The sequence below is a fragment of the Erpetoichthys calabaricus genome, chromosome 13 (assembly GCF_900747795.2).
Source record: "Erpetoichthys calabaricus chromosome 13, fErpCal1.3, whole genome shotgun sequence".
NCBI classification, from domain to species: Eukaryota; Metazoa; Chordata; class Cladistia; order Polypteriformes; family Polypteridae; genus Erpetoichthys; species Erpetoichthys calabaricus.
Window position 1 is genome coordinate 48,860,689 of NC_041406.2, and position 20,500 is coordinate 48,881,188.

At 41.1% G+C, this 20,500-nt stretch overlaps 1 protein-coding gene across 4 annotated transcripts in view; it reads right to left on the minus strand.

The window, feature by feature from the left end:
• chn2 (chimerin 2) overlaps positions 1 to 20,500 on the minus strand; it is a 552,284-nt gene that overhangs the window by 114,830 nt on the left and 416,954 nt on the right. For all 4 annotated transcript variants that reach the window (XM_028818219.2, XM_028818218.2, XM_051935482.1 and 1 more), the window contains exon 6: positions 16,565 to 16,850. In XM_028818219.2, coding sequence (XP_028674052.1) covers positions 16,565 to 16,850 — 286 coding nt within the window. The remainder of the gene's footprint in view (positions 1 to 16,564; positions 16,851 to 20,500) is intronic.

Below are 20,500 nucleotides of genomic sequence, written 5' to 3' on the forward strand. Positions count from 1 at the left end.
ATTAAGTATATTACAAAAAAGAAACATCTGGGGGTTTGCAAATCTAAATAAAAACTCAAAGGTAAAGTCTGCAGTACCTAAAAGAGTTGGTCACCCTCGACTGTCTACAGTAAAGAGTCAGAATCTGCTCAGGTAATTCTTAACTAAGGTAGAGCAAAAGCCAGTACAGTCTAGTCACGTTAGGTCATGACATCTGCACATGTGACAGGACTGTAAGAAACAGGGCTGTGGACAGCTTTGGGGACGACAAACCATTTTAGGTGAGGACCATATAGGACATGACATGGATAGTGCAGGGACAGTCAGGTACTTCTACTGTAGCGAGAGGACGCCATCCCCAGTTCCTTCTTTATGTGTTGGTTTTTTCAGGGCCTTTACTCTTCACTCTCCTTTGGAACATCAAGATTGGAGTCTTGTCTGGGTCTGCTATGATAGGCTCAGCCCCCTGTGACCCTGAAATGGATCATGTGGGTTTGGGAATGTCCCATCATGACATGGATGTGACTGCCTGAACTCTGTGATGTGCTGGCATTCCATCTATGATTGAATTTAAGTTTGTGTAACTCTTGAAAATGGACACATGTTTAAACAGAGAATTGTGAAAATGTCATTTTTAATGTACTGGACTGAAAAAGTTCAGTGATGGATGGATGGTCTTCCCCTTGTAGTCTGAGCTCTACTACTGCTGCCCAGACAGAAAGGAAGAAAGCCAGAGCTGCATAGCAGTTAAGTCTTAAAAAGGCAGTGGAAATAAATCTGACACTCCATTAATGACAGACAATGCTCACTACTACGATCCTTTTCTTGAGTTCATCAAAAGCATGGACAGCTCCCACACTCCAGCCCGCATGCACACACGCGGACCCCTGAGCATCTGTTTTCAGCACAACATGAAGCAAATTCCCCTGTGCGCACACTCATACACAGACAGACACACACACACTTCCATGGGCTGTCATTCATTTTAACAGAAATGCTCCCTTATGGGATGTGTATGCCTGTGCCTACTAAGAAACACCTACTGCTTCTTGGCAAGGCAGTGGGGCAACAAGTGCTGAATGGGAAAACACAGCTAAGCACTACGGACAGTTAAAATGAATTAAACTGAGCTGTACGATATACTGCAGAGCGGCACAAGTATTTTGACCGTGGCTTATGATGATGGACATGCTGGTCCTACCGCCAACAGGAAACAGAATTCATCAGATCAAGCAACATTTTTCAGTCCTTTGGTGCCCGATGTTTGTGTTCCTCAGTCCACTAAAACCACCTCAGAGAAGCACCGTCTAGTACTAGCATGTCCAGTGAAAGAGGCACATGGGTGATGAGAGTGAACCTGGTCTGGGCGCCCTGTGTTGCAAATTCAACACTTTATATCCAAACAACTACTAATGAGGCAAGTCCAAGAGGCAGATGGGGGCCAAATAAATCTGAGATGTTACAAGCAATGAAGTGACCTCTCAGTGTATCTTGGACGCATTTGAGTAAAACTCCATTAGTTTGTTATCCATGACAGAATTGCATAACGGTTTTTCAGGCTAAAGCACAATGGCTGTGGATTTAATAACTGTTCCACTTATTTTCTGATGACTTGCCAGTGGAGTTTGAATTTCATTTTTATCAAAGATATGCTGAAGGCCTCTCCAAACAGGCAGTCTGCTCGTATTTGTTGCTTTAAAATCAAGTAATGTACTTCTTATACATTTCCCAAAGAAAACTATCTTTCTAAATATGACAAAATGGTCACATAAAAATACCTGACTATGGGCTGTAGCTTTATTCTGTTTCAATGGTGTTGACTTTGCTCCAGTTGAGTTCCACAAACCACAAATCCCTGTGCAGAGAACTATTACAGGGCCTGGCTTCTGCCAAGAACACATATATAACAAGAGAAAAAAATGCCTTTTTATTCCCCATAAGAGGCCCCTTCTTTATGATTTTAGCCACAAAAAGTGAATTTCTCTAAACTGGCAAAGAAAAGGTAAGGAAAGCTGATTACATGGATACTGGAGAGCAACACCAAAACTAATAAACTGTTGAGGCAGTCTGGCCAGCAGAGAGCGCTGTTGTGTTACGGTAGACATTCAGCTCTCAGTAAGGATGGCGCAGTACCAACTCATAATACAGTGCATATAGAAATCAGATTTCATACAGTCATACTATTATTAAGGAGATGTCGTTTCTTTCACCTTTAGTAAAATGTGTGGCAGTAGGGCTACTTCATACTTGTGACAAAGTGACCCTGTAAACCTTTATTGTGTTCATGAATTCAACTAAAAATAACTGTTCACAATTAACACCATTTTTATGAGTTTAATTTCGAAGACCTGTGTAATGTGCTTACTCTGTGCTTAATTTGTAAATATTTCATAATTTTAGTTTTGCAGTCCTATTGGAGATACAATAACAAAGGAGTTAAACATGCACAAGTGCTCATGCTGCATTAGAGTAAATGAAGATATGCTATACTGATGACAATTCTACAGCATATTGTGTGTTACAGAGGGGCACATCACTGCCCCCGTTACATGCTGTGACAGTCACTGATGGGCAGCCTACAGCCATGAAGAAAAGCAACAAGAACTCTTTACATTGGTGTGCCAAAATGTGAAAAGTGTTTTATCACAGACCAGAGATATGTAATTAGAAACAAACAGCAGGCGTAGCAAGCCAGGCTGTGACCCCTCCTGGCAACCGCAGCTTCACTGCTTCACGTCTTTTGCTATTTGTGTGTGTAAATAACAACTGTCAACCTCCTCAGTTGTCTAATTATCATGTATTCACCACACAGACATTGGCTACACCCTCACCATTGTCATGTGTGTGAGTGTAGTGTGGGCTGGTTTGAGGTTTGAAGGGTACACCAGGGAAGCATTTTGGTGTGGCACAGTCTCTTACTGATTTTCCTCTTATGTCCCCAGAGATGAAGCCCTGCCTATGACCAGGCGTCTTCTGGTCCGCTGCGATATAAACTCTCATCAAACATGAAGTCCTCATCAGTCGCTGGACTGAGGTGCAGGAAGGAACGCTGGGGATGACCTACAGCTGCTTGTTTTTCTTTCTTCCTCCTCCTCACCAGCTCTTCAGTGGGATTAACCTTTGGTTCCCCCACCCTCTCTTGTGTTCACACTATACAACCGCTTTGGCTCCTTTGCTTACATTTTGCATTTTCCATTCATTTTTCTTTACAATAAGAATTTAGGATTTTCTATTGATTTGTTTCTTTACAAAGGGCACTGAAAAAATCCAGAAATGGAAAAACAGACACATAAGAGTACAAATATGAATGTTCAGGGGGCTAGACAGAGTGGCTGAGCAGGTTAGAACACAGTCAAAGTGCGACGTGCTGAGAAATAACTAAAGTGAACTAAGAAATATGACGGACGTAGTAAACATAACGAGTGTATTGAAATTACCAAGAAACATGTAACAGAATTCGAATGACCAGAACTGTAACTTCCACCAATGGTTTTACACCTGAAAGACAAGTGATGTCACAGCCTCACACTGGTGTTCCTAGTTCAATCGTCATGGTTCAGCCAGCGTCTCTTCCCTGGCTGGGGATCAATTTTTGTATCATTTATTTATATTAATGCTTCTTTTGTTTATTATGTCCATTATTCTTGGTTTGTTGCCTGTCACTATTTATAAAATGCCTTGGTTATGTCCCATTTGTTTTGTCGGTGGTCCTGTAAGAGAAGGGGCCACCTGCCAGTCACAACTGGGAACTGCTCTCCTCCCTATGAATCCGGAGGCTCTCCCATAGTCCCTGGCGGTTCTCTTCAAATACTCTATCGCAGCGTTTACTTGTGTTTCTATTGTGCTTACTGTGATTTCCATGATTTTGGACCCCATGCTCTGTTTTTGTTTAAGGGCTTCTCAGGCAATCCCTTTTATGCTCTAAGGTGCTTCTTGTGCTATAGAGCAGGGGTAGGCAACGTCGGTCCTGGAGTGCCACAGTATGTGCAGGTTTTTGTTCCAACCCAGTTCCTTAACGAGAACTCAATTATTGCTGATGAAGCACATATTGCTTAAGTGACATTTTAATGCTTCATTTTAGTGGTCTCGCTTGTTAAGGTTCTCCAACCTTAATTGCTTATTTCAATCTTAAACTGCTGCATTCAGTGTTTTAATTGCTCCTTATTAGCAATAAGATGTAAAAGACAAAGCAGCCAGCAGTTCTCCAGCTAGCTTTTTTCCAATTACATCTGTGTGTGTTCATCATGCACAGTTTGATTTAATAAAACACTTAATAGAAAAATGTGACAGACTGAAAATGATCTGTTTTAGGCTTCAAATCATTTGGATGATATCCTTGGAAAGGAAAAAAATCTACGATATAAGAGCCTTACATTGCACAGACTAACAAGCCATAAAATTAAATAAGGTCTGAGATTGGCAATGATTGGTTTCTAATTAAGCAATTGGGTTGAATGAAAACCTGTAGCCACTGCGGCTCACCAGGACCGACATTGCCTACCCCTGTTTTACATCTTATTGCTAATAAGGAGCAATTAAAACACTGAATGCAGCAGTTTAAGATTGAAATAAGCAATTAAGGTTGGAGAACCTTAAGAAGCGAGACCACTAAAATGAAGCATTAAAATGTCACTTAAGCAATATGTGCTTCATCAGCAATAATTGAGTTCTCGTTAAGGAACTGGGTTGGAACAAAAACCTGTACATACTGTGGCACTCCAGGACCGACGTTGCCTACCCCTGCTATAGAGCATCTTTGTTAAAAATAAATCTTTTATTTTATAAAGTCAGGGTTTTGACAGTAATCCCCCCAAGATGGCAATTTTGGAAGCATTTATGGAATGTAAGTGCTTTTGGAACTCTCAGTTCACGACATTAATGTGATAAACTGACTGACAAAGACATGTCGCCACAACATCTTACTGTGATTGCAATGCTAGTGACGGACAAAACTTGAGGCTGTCCACATAGCAGCGTATCGCTGTTAACACACAGCTGGAACAAAAGGAAATCCAGACTTCTAGAACTGTGCCAAAGCTACATCGATTAAGATAGAGATTTGTAAAGGAGTAAACAAAGGTACAAGAGTTGACTGACATGTCATCATTTCTTATTCATATCTTTATTGATTTGTGGTCATTGCCCTTTCAGAATAATAAAAAAACAGTCACAGTGAATTCTGCGTAGGCCGTATCTTCAAGCCTTGAAGGCTGTATATGGCTTGCCCACAAACTGCCTGTATGATGTTACAATCTTCCTTACATATCAGTCCACCAGCTTCATGGTACCACAAAGGTAGTCATCACTAAGACGACTATTTTAGTGGTCACTGATGAAAGATTACTTACTCTAATGCTAATTATTTGTATATCTTCACACTTACTTCTAAGCCTAATAAAAATATTGAAAGATCTTCATCAGATGTGACAATCAGCACAGCCGCCACGAACAACAGACTTTAATTTGATGAAACCGCCATGACCTTCCCACTGACGTGTATTTTCTGTTTGTAAGTCGGTTATTTGCTGTGACTTTTCAGGGAGCAACATTCTGACTTTCATATCTGAAAATGCCTCCCACTGTGTTCTTTAATAATCTCGTTTATTGTACTGTCAAAGGAAACAAGGATAGCATCTTATAATAAGACTTAACAATACAATCTCAATATGCATTATGATTTCCTAACCTTTAATGGAAAATAAACTCATAAAAGTAAAGTGTCATACATCATCATAAATGTGCTTCTATTGAGATTTGGTAAGGAGATTTATGTGTAACTTATCTCTGGGGCGAAGGATCACAAAACTGTTATTATAACCATTTTCAAAGTGGACGCATATCAAAGTCAGTCATGTCTTCAGGAAAATTTCTAAAAGTATACTGACGACATCTTGTACTGCTGGACAGACCCTCAAACACCTGTGGTATAGAAATGATTTCCAGTGTCATGTGCTCCGTCTACGTGACAAATTCACAAGGACACTTGTCGTGTCACATATTTGATCAGAGCATCAGTTTAGGACAGTGAAAAGTTTTGGTTTGAAGATGGGGCTGCACCAGGGAGCCGTTCAAAGTCCATTGCTTTTTGTAATGAACATGGAGGTTGTGTCCAGAGAAGTGTATGAAGGATCGTAATGGCAGTTCTTGTATTGATGCTTAAAAGAGAAGCAGAACTGAAGAAGAAAATGCTGAAATAGAAAGCTTCCTTTGAAGAGAAAAGCATCGAAGGAAAGACCAAGGTGACTGTTGGAGCTGTAGGGCGGGAGGCGTACAAGAGGAGGGTGCATAGTCACGTGTCGTGTGTGGTAGAGGTGATGGGAGATACTCCATCAAGTGGAGGGGATGTTGGAAATGGGTGCACCAAAGAAGTAGTGATGTGAATTGTACTCTACAGACAGCAAGTTGTTTTCAACTGAAAGTGTTTGGGAGGAGCGCAGAATGCTGATGTACTGAGTGTATATTTAGATACCAGCAATGGAGATGTTTTGGAGAAAGTAGGGAACTTCTTCTGCTTTGGTGACACTTTGAGAGCAAATAGAGCACTAGAATCACGAAGTGCACTCTGTCAGCGGTGGGCAATGTCGGTCCTGGAGAGCCGCAGTGGCTGCAGGTTTTTGTTCCAGCCCAGTTTCTTAATGAGAAGTCAATTATTGCTGCTGATGACGCACTTACTGCACTTACTTTTAGTGGTCTCACTTGTTAAGGTTCCCCACCCTCGATTGCTTATTTCAATCTTAAACTGCTGCCTTCAGTGTTTTAATGGCTCCTTATTAGCAATAAGATGTAAATGACAAAGCAGCCAGCAGTTCTCCATCTTGCTTGTTTCCATTTACATCTGTGTGTGTTCATCATGCACTGTTTGGTTTAATAAAACATGTAATAGAAAATGTGACACTGAAAATGATCCATTTTAGGCTTCCAATCATTTGGATGATATCCTTAGAGAGACTAACAAGCCATAAAATTAAAGAAGGTCTGAGATTGACAAGGATTGGTTTCTAATTAAGCAGTTGGGTTGGAATGAAAACCTGCAGCCACTGCAGCCCTCCAGGACCGACATTGCCCACCCCTGCACTATGTGATTGGAGCTTGATGAGAGGCATGATGCCTTCACCATTTATTTTACTTGGCACCTCACATCATGTGAGTGCTGTCTTATTAATGTTGGGTGACAGCAGACATTGACAGGAGGGCATAAAGACAATACACAGACCAATGGAGGGCCGCAGTGGCTGCAGGTTTTCGCTCTAACCATCTTCTTCATTAGTGACCAGTTTTTGCTACTAATTAACTTCTTTTGCCTTTGTTTTAATTAACCTGACTCAGGCGTCTTACTTGTTTCTTTTTCCTTAATTAGCAGCCAAACAATAATGAGACAGAAAAAGAGCTGACACCCGACCAACTAACCAGTGTCCATCACGCAATATCTGAAAATAAAGAAAGGTGAAGGTCTCAGTAAGGTTGATCTCTCAGGTCACCAAAACATTTTGACAGTGTTCTTATAAAAAACTGAAAAATCAATAGTTTTGGAAATGTCTGCTGTGGCAGAATGAGAGCAGCAACAAGCCATGAAATTAAATAACGGGTTTAATTAACAGCAAGGATCGGCTTCTCATTAAGAGACAGGTTGGAGTGAAATTGGTTGGAGTTTGAAATCCCAGTGTAGCTGGTCATCTGATGGCTCATTTCAAGTCTCATTTCTGTTTGGCTGCCATTAAATGAAGAAAAGAATCAGTTCAGAGGACTAAATCCTTCAAAACAGGGCTATTAAAATGGACGGAAAAGATGTTAATTTGCACTGAAAACTGGTCACTGATTAGGGAAAAGGGTTAGAATGAAAACCTGCAGCCACTGCGGCCCTCCAGGACTGGAGTTCAAGACCCCTGGACTAGGAACAGAGCCCCCACCAAACCCTCACACATTACTTACAGTAAGTAAAAATGCTAGTGCTATCCCAGGTCTTTGCTCTCATTCGCTTTTTCAAATGGATCAGCACACTGGCTTAGCATTAGCAGAACTCAGATCTACAACACATGCAAAGACCAATGCTTTGTGACTCCTTACATCAACAAAAAGACCCCTCACATCCAGACACTGTCCCCTCACTGTTTTTCAGATCTGAATCACAGCCTTTCCTAGCAATAACAAGCACAAGGCAGGGGGACGCTCTGGACCCAAAATGCACAGCAGAACACGCTCAAACACTGGCCCACTTCCTTCGGTCTTTCTAAAGCCGCTTGCCAATTCTCTCTGCCAAACACTGTAATTAGCCACAAGTGCTTTTGTCTCTGAAGCACAGGTTTCCAGTAATAGCACACCAATCAGGTATCCTAGAAACCTGATTACACCCATTACATCAGACAATTTACTCCGAAAAGCTTGTACTTGAAAAGCGATTGTCATTATGTTACACACCTGATGACGGGCCTACAGTCGTGCTTCTTGCTTTCTTTTTATTTTTCATCATGGAATTCACTTCTTCTTCTGCTTCCATTAGCCTTAGACTACAGGCCAGTATAATCTGAATAGTTGTTTCTGCTAAAGCTTTCTATGCAGTTCTAGATTAATGTGTGTGTGTGTGTGTGTTTTCAGAAAGTGGTGGTATACATATGTTTAATCACATCCATCCAGGAGCTGGTGTCTATCACAGGACATAAGGCAGGAACTAGGCCTGGATGGGGTGCTGGTCCACTGCAGGATCTCACTCCAAACTGGGTTACTAGCAGTCACCAGTTAACTTAACATGGACATGTAGAAGGAGAACTGGAATACCCACATAGACATGGAAAGAACATTCAGGCTGCACAAACGCAGAGTCCAGCCAAGATTCTGAAGATGTGAGTCAAAAGAACTTACCACAGCATCACCATGTCAACCACCTTAATCATATTTACCAAAATATATCACTGCTGCACTAATGAATGAATAAATAAAAATACATTACATTACACAAATGAAAATGTTGTGCCAATAACCTTTGGATACCAATGGCTTTGTGCTCAAAGGCCTCATTCACGGTGTAGGACAAAGTCAGCCTTGCCCATTCTGCCAGGCGTTCGTGGCACATCAGGCCTGTTAAGAATCCAGGCATCCAGCTGCATTCCAAACTGAACTTCAGCCTGGACTTCATCTGATAACTAAAGTGTAAATCAGAGGTGACCTGACATCTCTCCAGAGGCCCCTCCGCAGACATCTTGAGCCAGAAGACACCAAATGTACTCAAGCAAGGACAAAGACCTGTAATTTAAGGGGTGACAACTAAGATGGACATGTGAATCCATCTATTAAAAGGTACCGATATTTGTTTTTTTTTTGTAGCTGTAAGTAACTTTAATCCAATCAGGAGAAGGTTTAACCTTCCTTTAAATCCACATACACCCCATCTCAAAGAGACAAGAGAATGACAAGTTGAGCGATTCTCTCGGGGAGGGGGGACTCCCCAAAATGAATGAAAACATCTGAATCCTGATCTCTGACCATAAAAGCTATGAGTTGCTCTTCCTCAAAGAGACGAATTCGACAAACTCTTATCTTTGTCGACCAGAAGCTGAGACCCAGTCTGTCAAGCCAAAGCTGTGTGATGAGGCTGAGAAGCCATGACTTGAAGAAGGGAACTGCAGCATCTAACCTCTTGGGCCAGAATGAGCATTAAGAAGTGGCAGAAGACAGCAGCAGAAGGCATACTGAGGTGGTAGCAGCACAGCACTGACAGAAGACCACACCACTCCTTATAAATGTATTTATGTTCTTCTATTGGCTTTTTAATTTCATCCTAAATTCCCCGATTACAGGAACAAGAAAATGGTGCTAGGCAGGCAGACTTGGAAGAGATGCCAGTACTTTAAAAGACAGATGTTCAAGCACAGATTCATTTCTGCCTAAATTACATTTGCTAGACATTCCACCAGCATGTCTTTGGGCTGAGAAGAAAAAACAAGTCTACTAAAGAAGCTCAAACAAACACAGGGAGAACATACAAGTTCTACACAGAAGACGTCTCACTTGAGTAACTGGATTGGAGCTCTGGCACTTTAAAGGCTGCTGCTCCATCGCACAGATTATACCTTTTAGTCTTTTTAAGTCATTTGACCCTGTGCTTTCAGTTAAACTAGGACCACTGTGGGATTCAGGATATCAATTGTGCTATAATTCCACACTCTTCAAGGTCAGGCTGGTTCGAATGTTTTTAGAGTGGTAAGTGTGAGCACAGGACAGGTAACTAACACTGTACACTGGGAGCTCAAAATCAGGTTGTGAGAGACACAAACCCGGGATAGGAAGTGTCTTGCTATTGTATGCTCATGTACAGTAGGCGTTACACACCCATTGTCCACATCCTGAGTATTGTGTTTATAATGAATTATAGGGGTGGGCTCCAAAAAGTCAGAATAACAGAGAATGAATGCAGGAATGCAGGAACTAGCAGCCATCGTAAGGAAATGTGCTGGCTACAGTATTGTAAATACTCGATCAGATCAAGTCACTCAGCAGACCCTGTGTATCCAGTGCACTAGGACCACCATGGCAGCATCCAAGATATCAACAGTGTTACAATTCCAGGGTGGTCCAATTACAGATCGCCTTTGATCTCTCTCAAGTGCTGCCACTGGAGCTGGCAACTGTTTTGTTTTTCTGGGGGACAAACAGTGCGGGCTTGACACATTTTAGGCAGCTGGGACTGAAGACGGCACATTTAACAGCTGACAGCAGTCAAGCTGTGAGTGGATGTTTTGACATTGTGTGGTGCTGTATAACTCCACTAACCAACCGGCCCTGTACTTCTCACAGTTCTTACTCAGTGACAGGTACATTTTAACATTTTATAACCAAGCTGTTTCTGCTTTTGTTTTTTTTGGGAATCTAACTTAGCATTGTAGGTCTGCGTTAAATGGTCTTTTGTTTGCTTACATAGGCCTTTGAGGTTCTACTTCAGTAGCAAAGTAAAATGTATGGCTGGCAGTGTCAAAGATAAGTTACCAGACATGCAGGCACAATTATTGGAGTGGATGACTGTGTGCCAGTGGGCAGTGCAGAAGAAAGTGGGAATCAAGTTAGGCGCTGACAGCAGCCATACAGCTCATACCAAAGGCATATCCAGGAGCACCACTGCCACAGAAATTCACAGACAAACACTCCGGGAATCGGGACATACAGCTTTTTAACAAAAAGTAGCAAAGACTCATTTTCCAACATAAAGTGTGTCAACAGTGCAAAAACTATTAGAAATAACACAACAATTTCAAAATTACTCAATCCACTGAGCACATGATAGAAACTAGCAGTGGACGGTCCACACGTCCATCACAGCACCACACCCACACTCGCATGGGACATCAAACATTCATTTGTGAAAACTGAGTTTAAATATTGTTTTGAAAATTCTATAAAATTCATCTTAGGGTTTCTGTGAAATGTTTCTTTCTTCTTGACCTGGACAAGTGGGCTCCAATTGTGCCCCCTAAAAGTGTTGGCATCGTGAACATAGGGGTTTGTCTTCCTGGATGTCCAAATGTGCTCCACCTCACTGTTCTCCTCCTAACTTACCCACCAGCTAAGCTGGAGACATTGAGCCTCACTGGCCTTTGCCCAGTCACAAGGTCCTGACCAAAGCCATGTCCCTCATGGCACTTATGCCTGCCGACACGCACACACTGCCTTCTTAACAAAGCCCGTAACGCAGAGTACACCTTTTTGAACTGATTGTTACAGCTTGATTTCCACTTGCTGACTTTATCATTTTTCTGAGCTGTTTGGTACAGTGACCATTACTCATTGAAATGTATTGAGACACTTTAAAAAATCCACGGTACATGAATGTGCACTGCCAACAGCCATCAGCAGATCACCTCTGTCAATGCAGCATTAAGAAGCGTTCCAGATTACAGCCAAATCGTAGGAGCAGGACATTTCAAACTCAGCTACAAATGGGACAAAATCACTGAGCAAAGTGAGACCTTAGCTGAAAACAGTCTGCTGCCATAGCAATTCATGTTCAACATAACAGTTCATTCTAATGTCGTAAACAGTGCGGACTTTCAGACCATGAGCTAGACAGCGCTTACACAAAACAAAGCAACATTCCCTTTCCTAAAGCCCGTTTCTTTCATGGAAGATGGCTCAGCCCCGTGCAGGATGACCGTCCATTACAGTACACAGCTGCTAGTTAAGCTGGCTTGTGCAAATTTAAGATGTTGGTGGAATCAGCGGACTGGGAACAACATACAAACTGCAAATAAAGCAGTGGTAGGACTCCTGGAAATCTGCTGTTTCTTGAGCAGTTTTGCAGAATGTTACTTTTAAAAGTAACTTAGTTACATAATTCATTACAGTCGGCAGGTTTTGATCAACTGCTGTTCGAAATTATAAAAATCAAAAATCCAGATTGTTCCCAAATAATGAAAATTAGAAATTGCTGCATGTAGCGCTGCCCACTAAATACACACAAGAAACAACGTGCGCAGACTGATGCTGCTTAGTCACCATGTAGCCCACACCGGCCGACCCTCAGGCCCACTGTATCAGCCCTTGTGTTTGCTTCCTGCATGCAGCAGTCCTTATGCTTTTATATAAGTCCTGAGCATCCATGGGTCGACCTGTACTTACCAAAGAAGGTAATAAATATGGTCTATATCTACTTATTATTAAATGCAATGTGTTACAAATAGTACATTACTTTTGCGTAACTTTTTTCTTGCTTTGTATGAAAAACTGCACTGTTTTTTACTGTTTTTACTGGCCAGCATTTGTTATTAAATCATAAGGCCATATATGAACCTCCATAAAACTGATGATAAACACAGCCAAACGTGTTTGATAAATACGCTCAGTCGTTCATGTGTCGAGAAGCAAAGAACATCTATCCTCAATGTGAGCCCCTGCAGGTCCATGGTACGAGCACGTGCCGCTGCGCCACCTCAGCAGACCGCTACAAATGAGCCATGCAAAGTAGAGGATCGGGACGATCGCAGGTCTCACTGCAATTGCTTGTAACATGGGACTGATTTTCAGTATTGTGGACGGTGGACACCTGGGTGCGAGGAGCGAAAGTCTGGGAAATTAAAAAATTAAATTTAGACAGAATGTATATTCATTCTATATATACTGGTTTTATATATATATATTTCGAGTTTTCATTACCTGTAGGCCATAATCAGCAAATTGAAAAGAAATAAACACTTGAAATATATCTCTTTGTGTGTGATGAATCTATATATGAGTTTCACCTTTTGAATCGAATTACTGAAAGAAATTAACTTTTCAATGATACTGTATTCTAATTTATTGAGATGCACCTGTATATACTATATATATATATATATATATATATATATATATATATATATATATATATATATATATATATATATATATATATGTATGTATGTGTGTGTGTCAATGTCAATATCAATTTCAACTTATTTACAGAGCACATTTAAAAAATCATCAGTAATGCTATAGCCAAAGTGCTTTACTTTAAAACATACAATGAACATAAATAAAATCAATAGAAATAGTATAATTAAACAAAATGCAGCCTGCAGTGAGTTAAAGAAAAAGAAACAACTAAGAGTATCAGTGAAGGTCACTGAAAGCTAGAGAATAGAAGTTAGTCATCAGTCTAATTTTAAACAGTTCACTTGAAGCTGACTCCTTAATGCAGTGAGGTACAGAGTTCCACAGAGGAGGCGCAGCAGCTGCACAGACCCCGTCCCCCTTAGTTTTACACTTAGTGCGAGGGACCGTAAGAGACAACTGACCGGAAGATCTAAGTTCTCTGGATAGCTGGTGTAAAACACACAATTCAGAAAAATAGGCAGGAGCATACCCATGTAATGATTTGAAAACTAGCAAAAAAATGTTAAAGTCAATTCTGAAACTAACAGGCAGGCAGTGTAAATAAGTTAATATTTGAGAAAGAGAATCAAACTTTCTTGCCCCAACCAAAAATTGAGCAGCAGCATTCTGAACCAACTGCAATCGATGTATCAGGAATTTGCTGATCCCAGAATACAATGAGTTGCAGTAATCAAGCTCAAAAAAGATAAAAGTATTTCTCAAGATACTTTCTCAAGATCCCTAGGAGATAAAAGAGGTTTGACCTTAGCTAAAAGACAAAGCTAGAAAAAGCAACTTTTGACTACAGAGTTAATTTGTTTCTCAAAAGAGAGGTTACTGTCAAAAATGACACGGAGATTATGGAGTTGAGGTTTGCAGAAGTCAGTGAAAGAGCCAATAAATTCAACATCAATGTGAGCTTTGGCTGAAGGACCAGCTATCAGCACTTCCATTTTATTTTGATTGAGATCAAGAAAATGGTCAACCATGCAGGATTTCAGTACAAACAGATAATTGCACAGCCGATTAATTGCAGTTACACACAGGAATATAAACCTGTGCATCATCAGCATAGCAGTGAAAAGAAATGTTACATTTCCTAAAAAATAGCTCCAATAGGGTGAAGGTTTATAGAGAATAAAATAGGACCCAAAATGGATCCCTGAGGAACACCACATTTAACGGAGCAGTAGATGAGAAAGAGGAATTGAAAGACACAGAAAAGTGTCTACCAGTAAGAAATGACCTGAACCAGTAAAGAGCAGCCCCTTTAAGCCCAACCAGCAAGATCCCATGGTCAATAGTGTCAAAGGCAGCAGAAAGGTCTAGATGGACAAGGACTGCAGCCCCACCGGAGTCAGTAATGAGAGAGATGTCATTAAATACTTTCAGGAGGGACGTCTCAAAGCCATGAAAACACTGAAAGCCAGGTTGATAGATCTCAAATAAATTACTGGAGTTAAGATGATCAACCAATTGATGATAAATAATTCTTTCTAATATTAGAGAATTGTTGATACTATCAGACTGGCCTTGTATATCAAGATTGGAGAATATGGTTTTAAAATCAGATATCATAGAAGAATTTAAAAAGCGAGGGCACAGCTTGTAGTAGTAATGTCAACAGTAACATTCAAATTCAACATTAGAGAAAAAGATCAGTAAATGGAACATCACATGTATCAATATTCTTAAATGAAATACAACATATAAGAACGACATCAAGGGTGTATGTTGGTAAATTTTGGTTCATTTCCACTTGAAATTTAAAACTATACACAATCCATCCATCCATCCATTTTCTAACCCGCTGAATCCAAACACAGGGTCACGGGGGTCTGCTGGAGCCAATCCCAGCCAACACAGGGCACAAGGCAGGAAACCAATCCCGGGCAGTTGTGCCAACCCACCACAGGACACACACAAACACCAAGCACATACTAGGGCCAATTTAGAATCGCCAATCCACCTAACCTGCATGTCTTTGGACTGTGGGAGGAAACCCACGCAGACACAGGGAGAACATGCAAACTCCATGCAGGGAGGACCCGGGAAGCGAACCCAGGTCTCCTAACTGCGAGGCAGCAGCGCTACCACTGCACCACCGTGCCGCCCCTACTATACACAATGTCTAATGAAAAGAAAACTTCTAACATTATCTACAAAGAATTTCTATGAAGATTATTTAGTTGGAGTAAAGAAAAACTAAATAATAAATACAAACAAGGTACTCCTGTTTCCCTGTCACTGTGGCCTTGATGTTATGAGCGCTGGAGATAAGTAAGCAGCACCCAATGGTTTTTATCTTTTGCAGCAAACTGGTATGTGACTCCTGGAACATAAAGATAACTGGGATGTAATACTTGGGAATTCAAAGCAGCTTAAGCACTGCCAAGACTGGTCTAAAAACTGGCATAGGAATAAGGAGTCAAGGAATAAGCCAGAGTGAACAAATTAGAAATAAGACTGAAAATCAAATTCATAGAATCACAACAAAAGTTCTGGGACTTGACAGCAACATTTAACCACCTTTAATGCTAGAAGAAAAACATGAGAGAATTATTTAAGAAGTGATCTTTGATCCAATATCTGGATGTATGTGTTAATAAGGAACTGTGCATCACTTCCAACAACAATATGGCTATGGCCAAGGAACTGAACATATTGGCAGCATTTCTCTCCTAGTGAAAAATTAAGATGCAGTGTTTTAACAAACAATGTCATCATTTTAGTTGTCCAGTCCCAAAATGCAATTAGCTGCAGTGACAAGCAAATATGTCTAACATGTGCCTTACCTTCAATATTGTGTTTTGTACGTCTACAATTACATCCTCGACTAAATGGTCATAGCCATGCACATCACAATTTGAGGAGCTGCATGACATTAGTCACACAATGAAAGAAAAACAGACAATGAGAGAATAGGATGTGAGACAGCAACCATCTCTATGTCTCCCAACTAGACTTTTTTATACCAGTTTTTGTTTTCAAAAATGAATCCCACGGTACTGTATCTCTGCCATGGTCACGTAACAGTATACCGCAGGCTGCATTTTTTTGATATGCTAGTCGTATCCATATTCTGAATCGTACAGTCGACTAAACATCACATGTTAAGCACAACTAAAGCTGTTTACTGGGAGATGTTCATTCAGTCCTTTCTCAGTGAGATATGAAGAATAGTTAGTTCTAGGAGTGAACAAATAAACTGAGGTTTGAGCAAGCCCGTCACCCTCTCCCGTCTTCTTACCTTATCCACTGTGTTGCTGTCTTCTCTCACCAGAGGCACCTTTTTGGAATCCTGTCTGGTTTTGCTGAGACGCCGTGTCACCTTCTCTCTGAGCTGTGTTGCATACCCTACATGCTCATAAATTGGATTAGTAGTCATTTTGGAAATGTATTCCGATGCCTTTGCTTCTATGTAGAGGGTTATCAAGGCGTCCGTTACAAGGTCGTTGATCGATTCAAACCTCTTCTCCCCAACAAAGTGCTTTCCATCGTAGAACAGTCTGTAGTTTAAAGTTTGGCTGCCAAACCTGCAAACACATGAAATTCAATCAATAATGAGATGCTGCTGCTCATGCAAAGAAAATCTGAGCACCTTAAGTAAAATGTGGCCAAACACTGGCATTAGTATTGAAAAAGTAGGACAAGTAAAATACACCAATTGTTGGAAGGGTTATTTACCTTCACTAGACGAATTTGTCAGATTATTAATCTTTTGAGAGCGAGGTGGTAGGAAGTCTCGCAGGGCCATACATGATGTTTGAGTGAGAACACACGTCTGGGGACGACTTGTAATGAAGTAAAGAACAGTGGTGAGGACTGCTAAGGATCCACACACAGAGTTTCTTCCTAAAAACCCACCCCAATTTCCTCCAGTCCAAGCTCCTTAAACTTTCACCGTTGCAGTGTCCCATTTTTACTCATGTATTAGACAAATGTGTAAAAAAAATATGGAAAGGCAGGGAGAGAGTTAAAGTAATTGCACAAAAGACTCAATACTATAAAAAAAGTACAAAGCTGACATTGCTGTTATCATTTCCGGAGCTCTGTCGCACATGATATCTAAAGCTTAAAGATTCATTTGTACATTATAATGAGCGTAGTGACAGAAGAAGCAGACACACACACAGACGTAGACCACTGAAGGTACTTGGCCCCACGCGTTTGAGAAGCGCTTCTGTCCGATACAACAGCGTTCTGTCATTTTGTCTACTGCATCACTATACGGGTAACAGGAAAAAGAGTTCTGATGAGCACTGTGGTCAGTGTATGCATATTACAATGCTGTGCTATGCCATTTACAGTTAAGACACTAATGTTAACTCACTTTAGTTATTCATTTAGATGTGCAGTCAGAAGGCGGATGCTGTGCAGCCTCGTCTGTGGTTCTGCCGGAGTGGTGTCCATGTTGTTAAGCACGTTTACTGATTTTAGTGTTTCGATTACCAAAATCTGCATCTTCCGTGGCTCTTCATTATCAACTCTCTAAGCGGCAGTCCTTTTCATTTCCTTTTGATTCTAATTCATACTTTTACAAATGTAGCTGCCAGTTCTTTTAATGTTACATTAACTCCTACAGTATCATCGTAAATGAACGACAGAGAGTACACACAGCACCTGCGACAACATATCGTTCACGTTTACCATTTGTCTGCTGATCTCTTCAAATGCCAAAGTATAATAAGATTTTACAGAAAGGTTTTTCTCTTGTAAGAGGATATGTTTATTTTTAAAATGTGCAATGTGCTCTCCACACACGTGACACACATTTTGTATTTAATAGGGGTCTTTTTAGGAGACTTTTCATCTACAGACAGTTCATCGTAATCAGAAGTTTGCTCTCTGCTCTACCTGGTTGACTAGACCTCCGCTGCTCCTTCCAGTTCAAACTCATTGCCCTTACTTTGCGCACCGCCTTCATGAGGCATTCGATTGGTTTAGAAATGTGACACTCAGTGAGCCATCTACTTGTTCCAATCCATTTTTCAGCTAAATTCGTTCATGGTTGTCTCCAGACGCATGAATTATATATCTGGCTCTGTGAGACTAGCCGGTAGGTTACAGAATTCTTGACCCTGCAAACATGTCTCCGTCATGCTGGAAACTGGCGATGAGTTGCATGATATTCGGACTTGCAACTACACATTTTACTGTACTCTGTTCATGTGACAATACTGCTACTTCTATTACTCAGTACTCTATTAAGTAAAGAATGACATATTGATGTACAAATCAACAAACTGCCTGTGGCAGTGAGGCCTACAGCCTAAGGAGCTGCATTGCACAAATGACGTAAAATGTGGCCCTGACAACCTCTCTTTTACTTGTTACTAAAAAATGATGTCTCACTATACATGTGTTAGGCCACATACAGTGCCAGTGCTCGGTTAGTTGGCGTCCTAGGCCAAGCTTATTAGTGCATCAACGGACTGTTCTGTAGCTAACTCAAGCGGCTAGGTCCCCCCTTATGATCTGTGTCCTAGGTGAATGTCTAATTCGCCTTAAAGGTGGTGCCGGCCCTGACAGCACAGAAAAATGTTTTTGGCATTTACAGTTGCCATTCTGAAAGTAAATATACAAAATGAGGACTGTTTAATGTAATTGATAAAAAAGAACTAGCATAGTACAATGTTTCATTTAGCAGATCTCAACAGCTTGAGCATTGTGGGTAAAAGTGCTGGGCAGCGTGCAAGTTCTCTAAATGTCCGCATAGGCTTTCTCCGGGTGCTGTTGCTCTTACCCACGCCCCAAACAAACACAAGTTAGGCTTTTGTGTCTTTTGTGAGTGTGTGTGGGTGTGTAACCAGCACTTAGGGACACACCCATTGTCACTCACACTGGGCCACTTTAGTGTTGCCAGTCACCCTGACCTGCATGACTTTGGGATGCAGAATGAAACCTGAGAACCTGAAGAAAAAAAATATGCAGAAGAAACCATGCTAACTTCACACAGGGAGCATCTAGAGTTACTGGAGTGGTGAGGCCTCCATACTAACCACTGAGCCACCATTCTAGCACATTGAAAAAAACTGCTTAATTTAAAAAAACAGAGGAGCACTTAGAAATATGCTACATAAAAACAGGGCCCTGCATAGGCTCACAGATGGTATGTTCAGCGGTTGCTCCAACTCTGTGGGGCTGCCACGACCTGCCAAGCTTGCACAGTAACACTGGCATCGCCTCTTGACTATCAGGACTTTACTGCCCCCTTGTGGCATTTTCCACTCAACTTGTGCTGGATTTCCTCCCAGCCAGGTCTGCAGGTTATTTTTCACAAGAATTTAAGCAGCACTACTTTATATGTTGAGCACTTTTTTAAATTAATTTTTTAGTTTCAGTTAGAAATCTAATAACAGCTATTTTATTTATGCTCATTTCTGCCCTGGATGTGACTGGTGGTTAAGGCTTTGGACGTCAAACCCTGCAGTTGTGGTTTCAAACCCTGCCTTTGACAAAGTGTGACCACAAGCAAGTCACATCACCTGCCTTTGCTTCAACTGGAAAAACAGCAAAAAAAATATGTAACCAATTGTATGATAAATGTTTTAAGTCATTTTAGATAAAGACATCAGCCAAATAAATACAGTAAATAACATCTTTAAATTCTAGTAATATTATTAACATTGTCTATATTTCCTTGCTTATTAAGAGCGCTTAAGAGTCTATCATGGCAGGGTGCCAGTCTTCACAGGACACACTTGGATATGCTGAGCCAGTTTAGACTTAATGGTAAGTAAAGGTGCCCATATTCAGAATGTGAGGACTGACTGGCGGACACAATGAGAGCAGAGTGGTCAGGACTATCACCGCCACAACCCCACGTGCCATCTGAGACTGCTTCAGCACTACTGTGGAGTTCTCATTTGGGGTAATCATAGGCTTCACCTGTTACTTCCGTCTGTATAAGAAGACTGTGTCACCGAACCTAATCATTTAGCACCTTGCACTTTTATAGTGCCCAGGGGCCTCATGTATAAACGGTGCGTACGCACATAAATCTTGCGTATGAACGTTTCCACGCTCAAATTGCGATGTATAAAACCTAAACTTGGCGTAAAGCCACCCACATTTCCACGGTACCTCATACCCTGGCGTACTCAATTTCTCCGCTCGGTTTTGCAGACTGGCGGCACCCAGTGTCAAAGCAGTGCTACTGTTCCTGTGTGGTCACCCTTTCTTT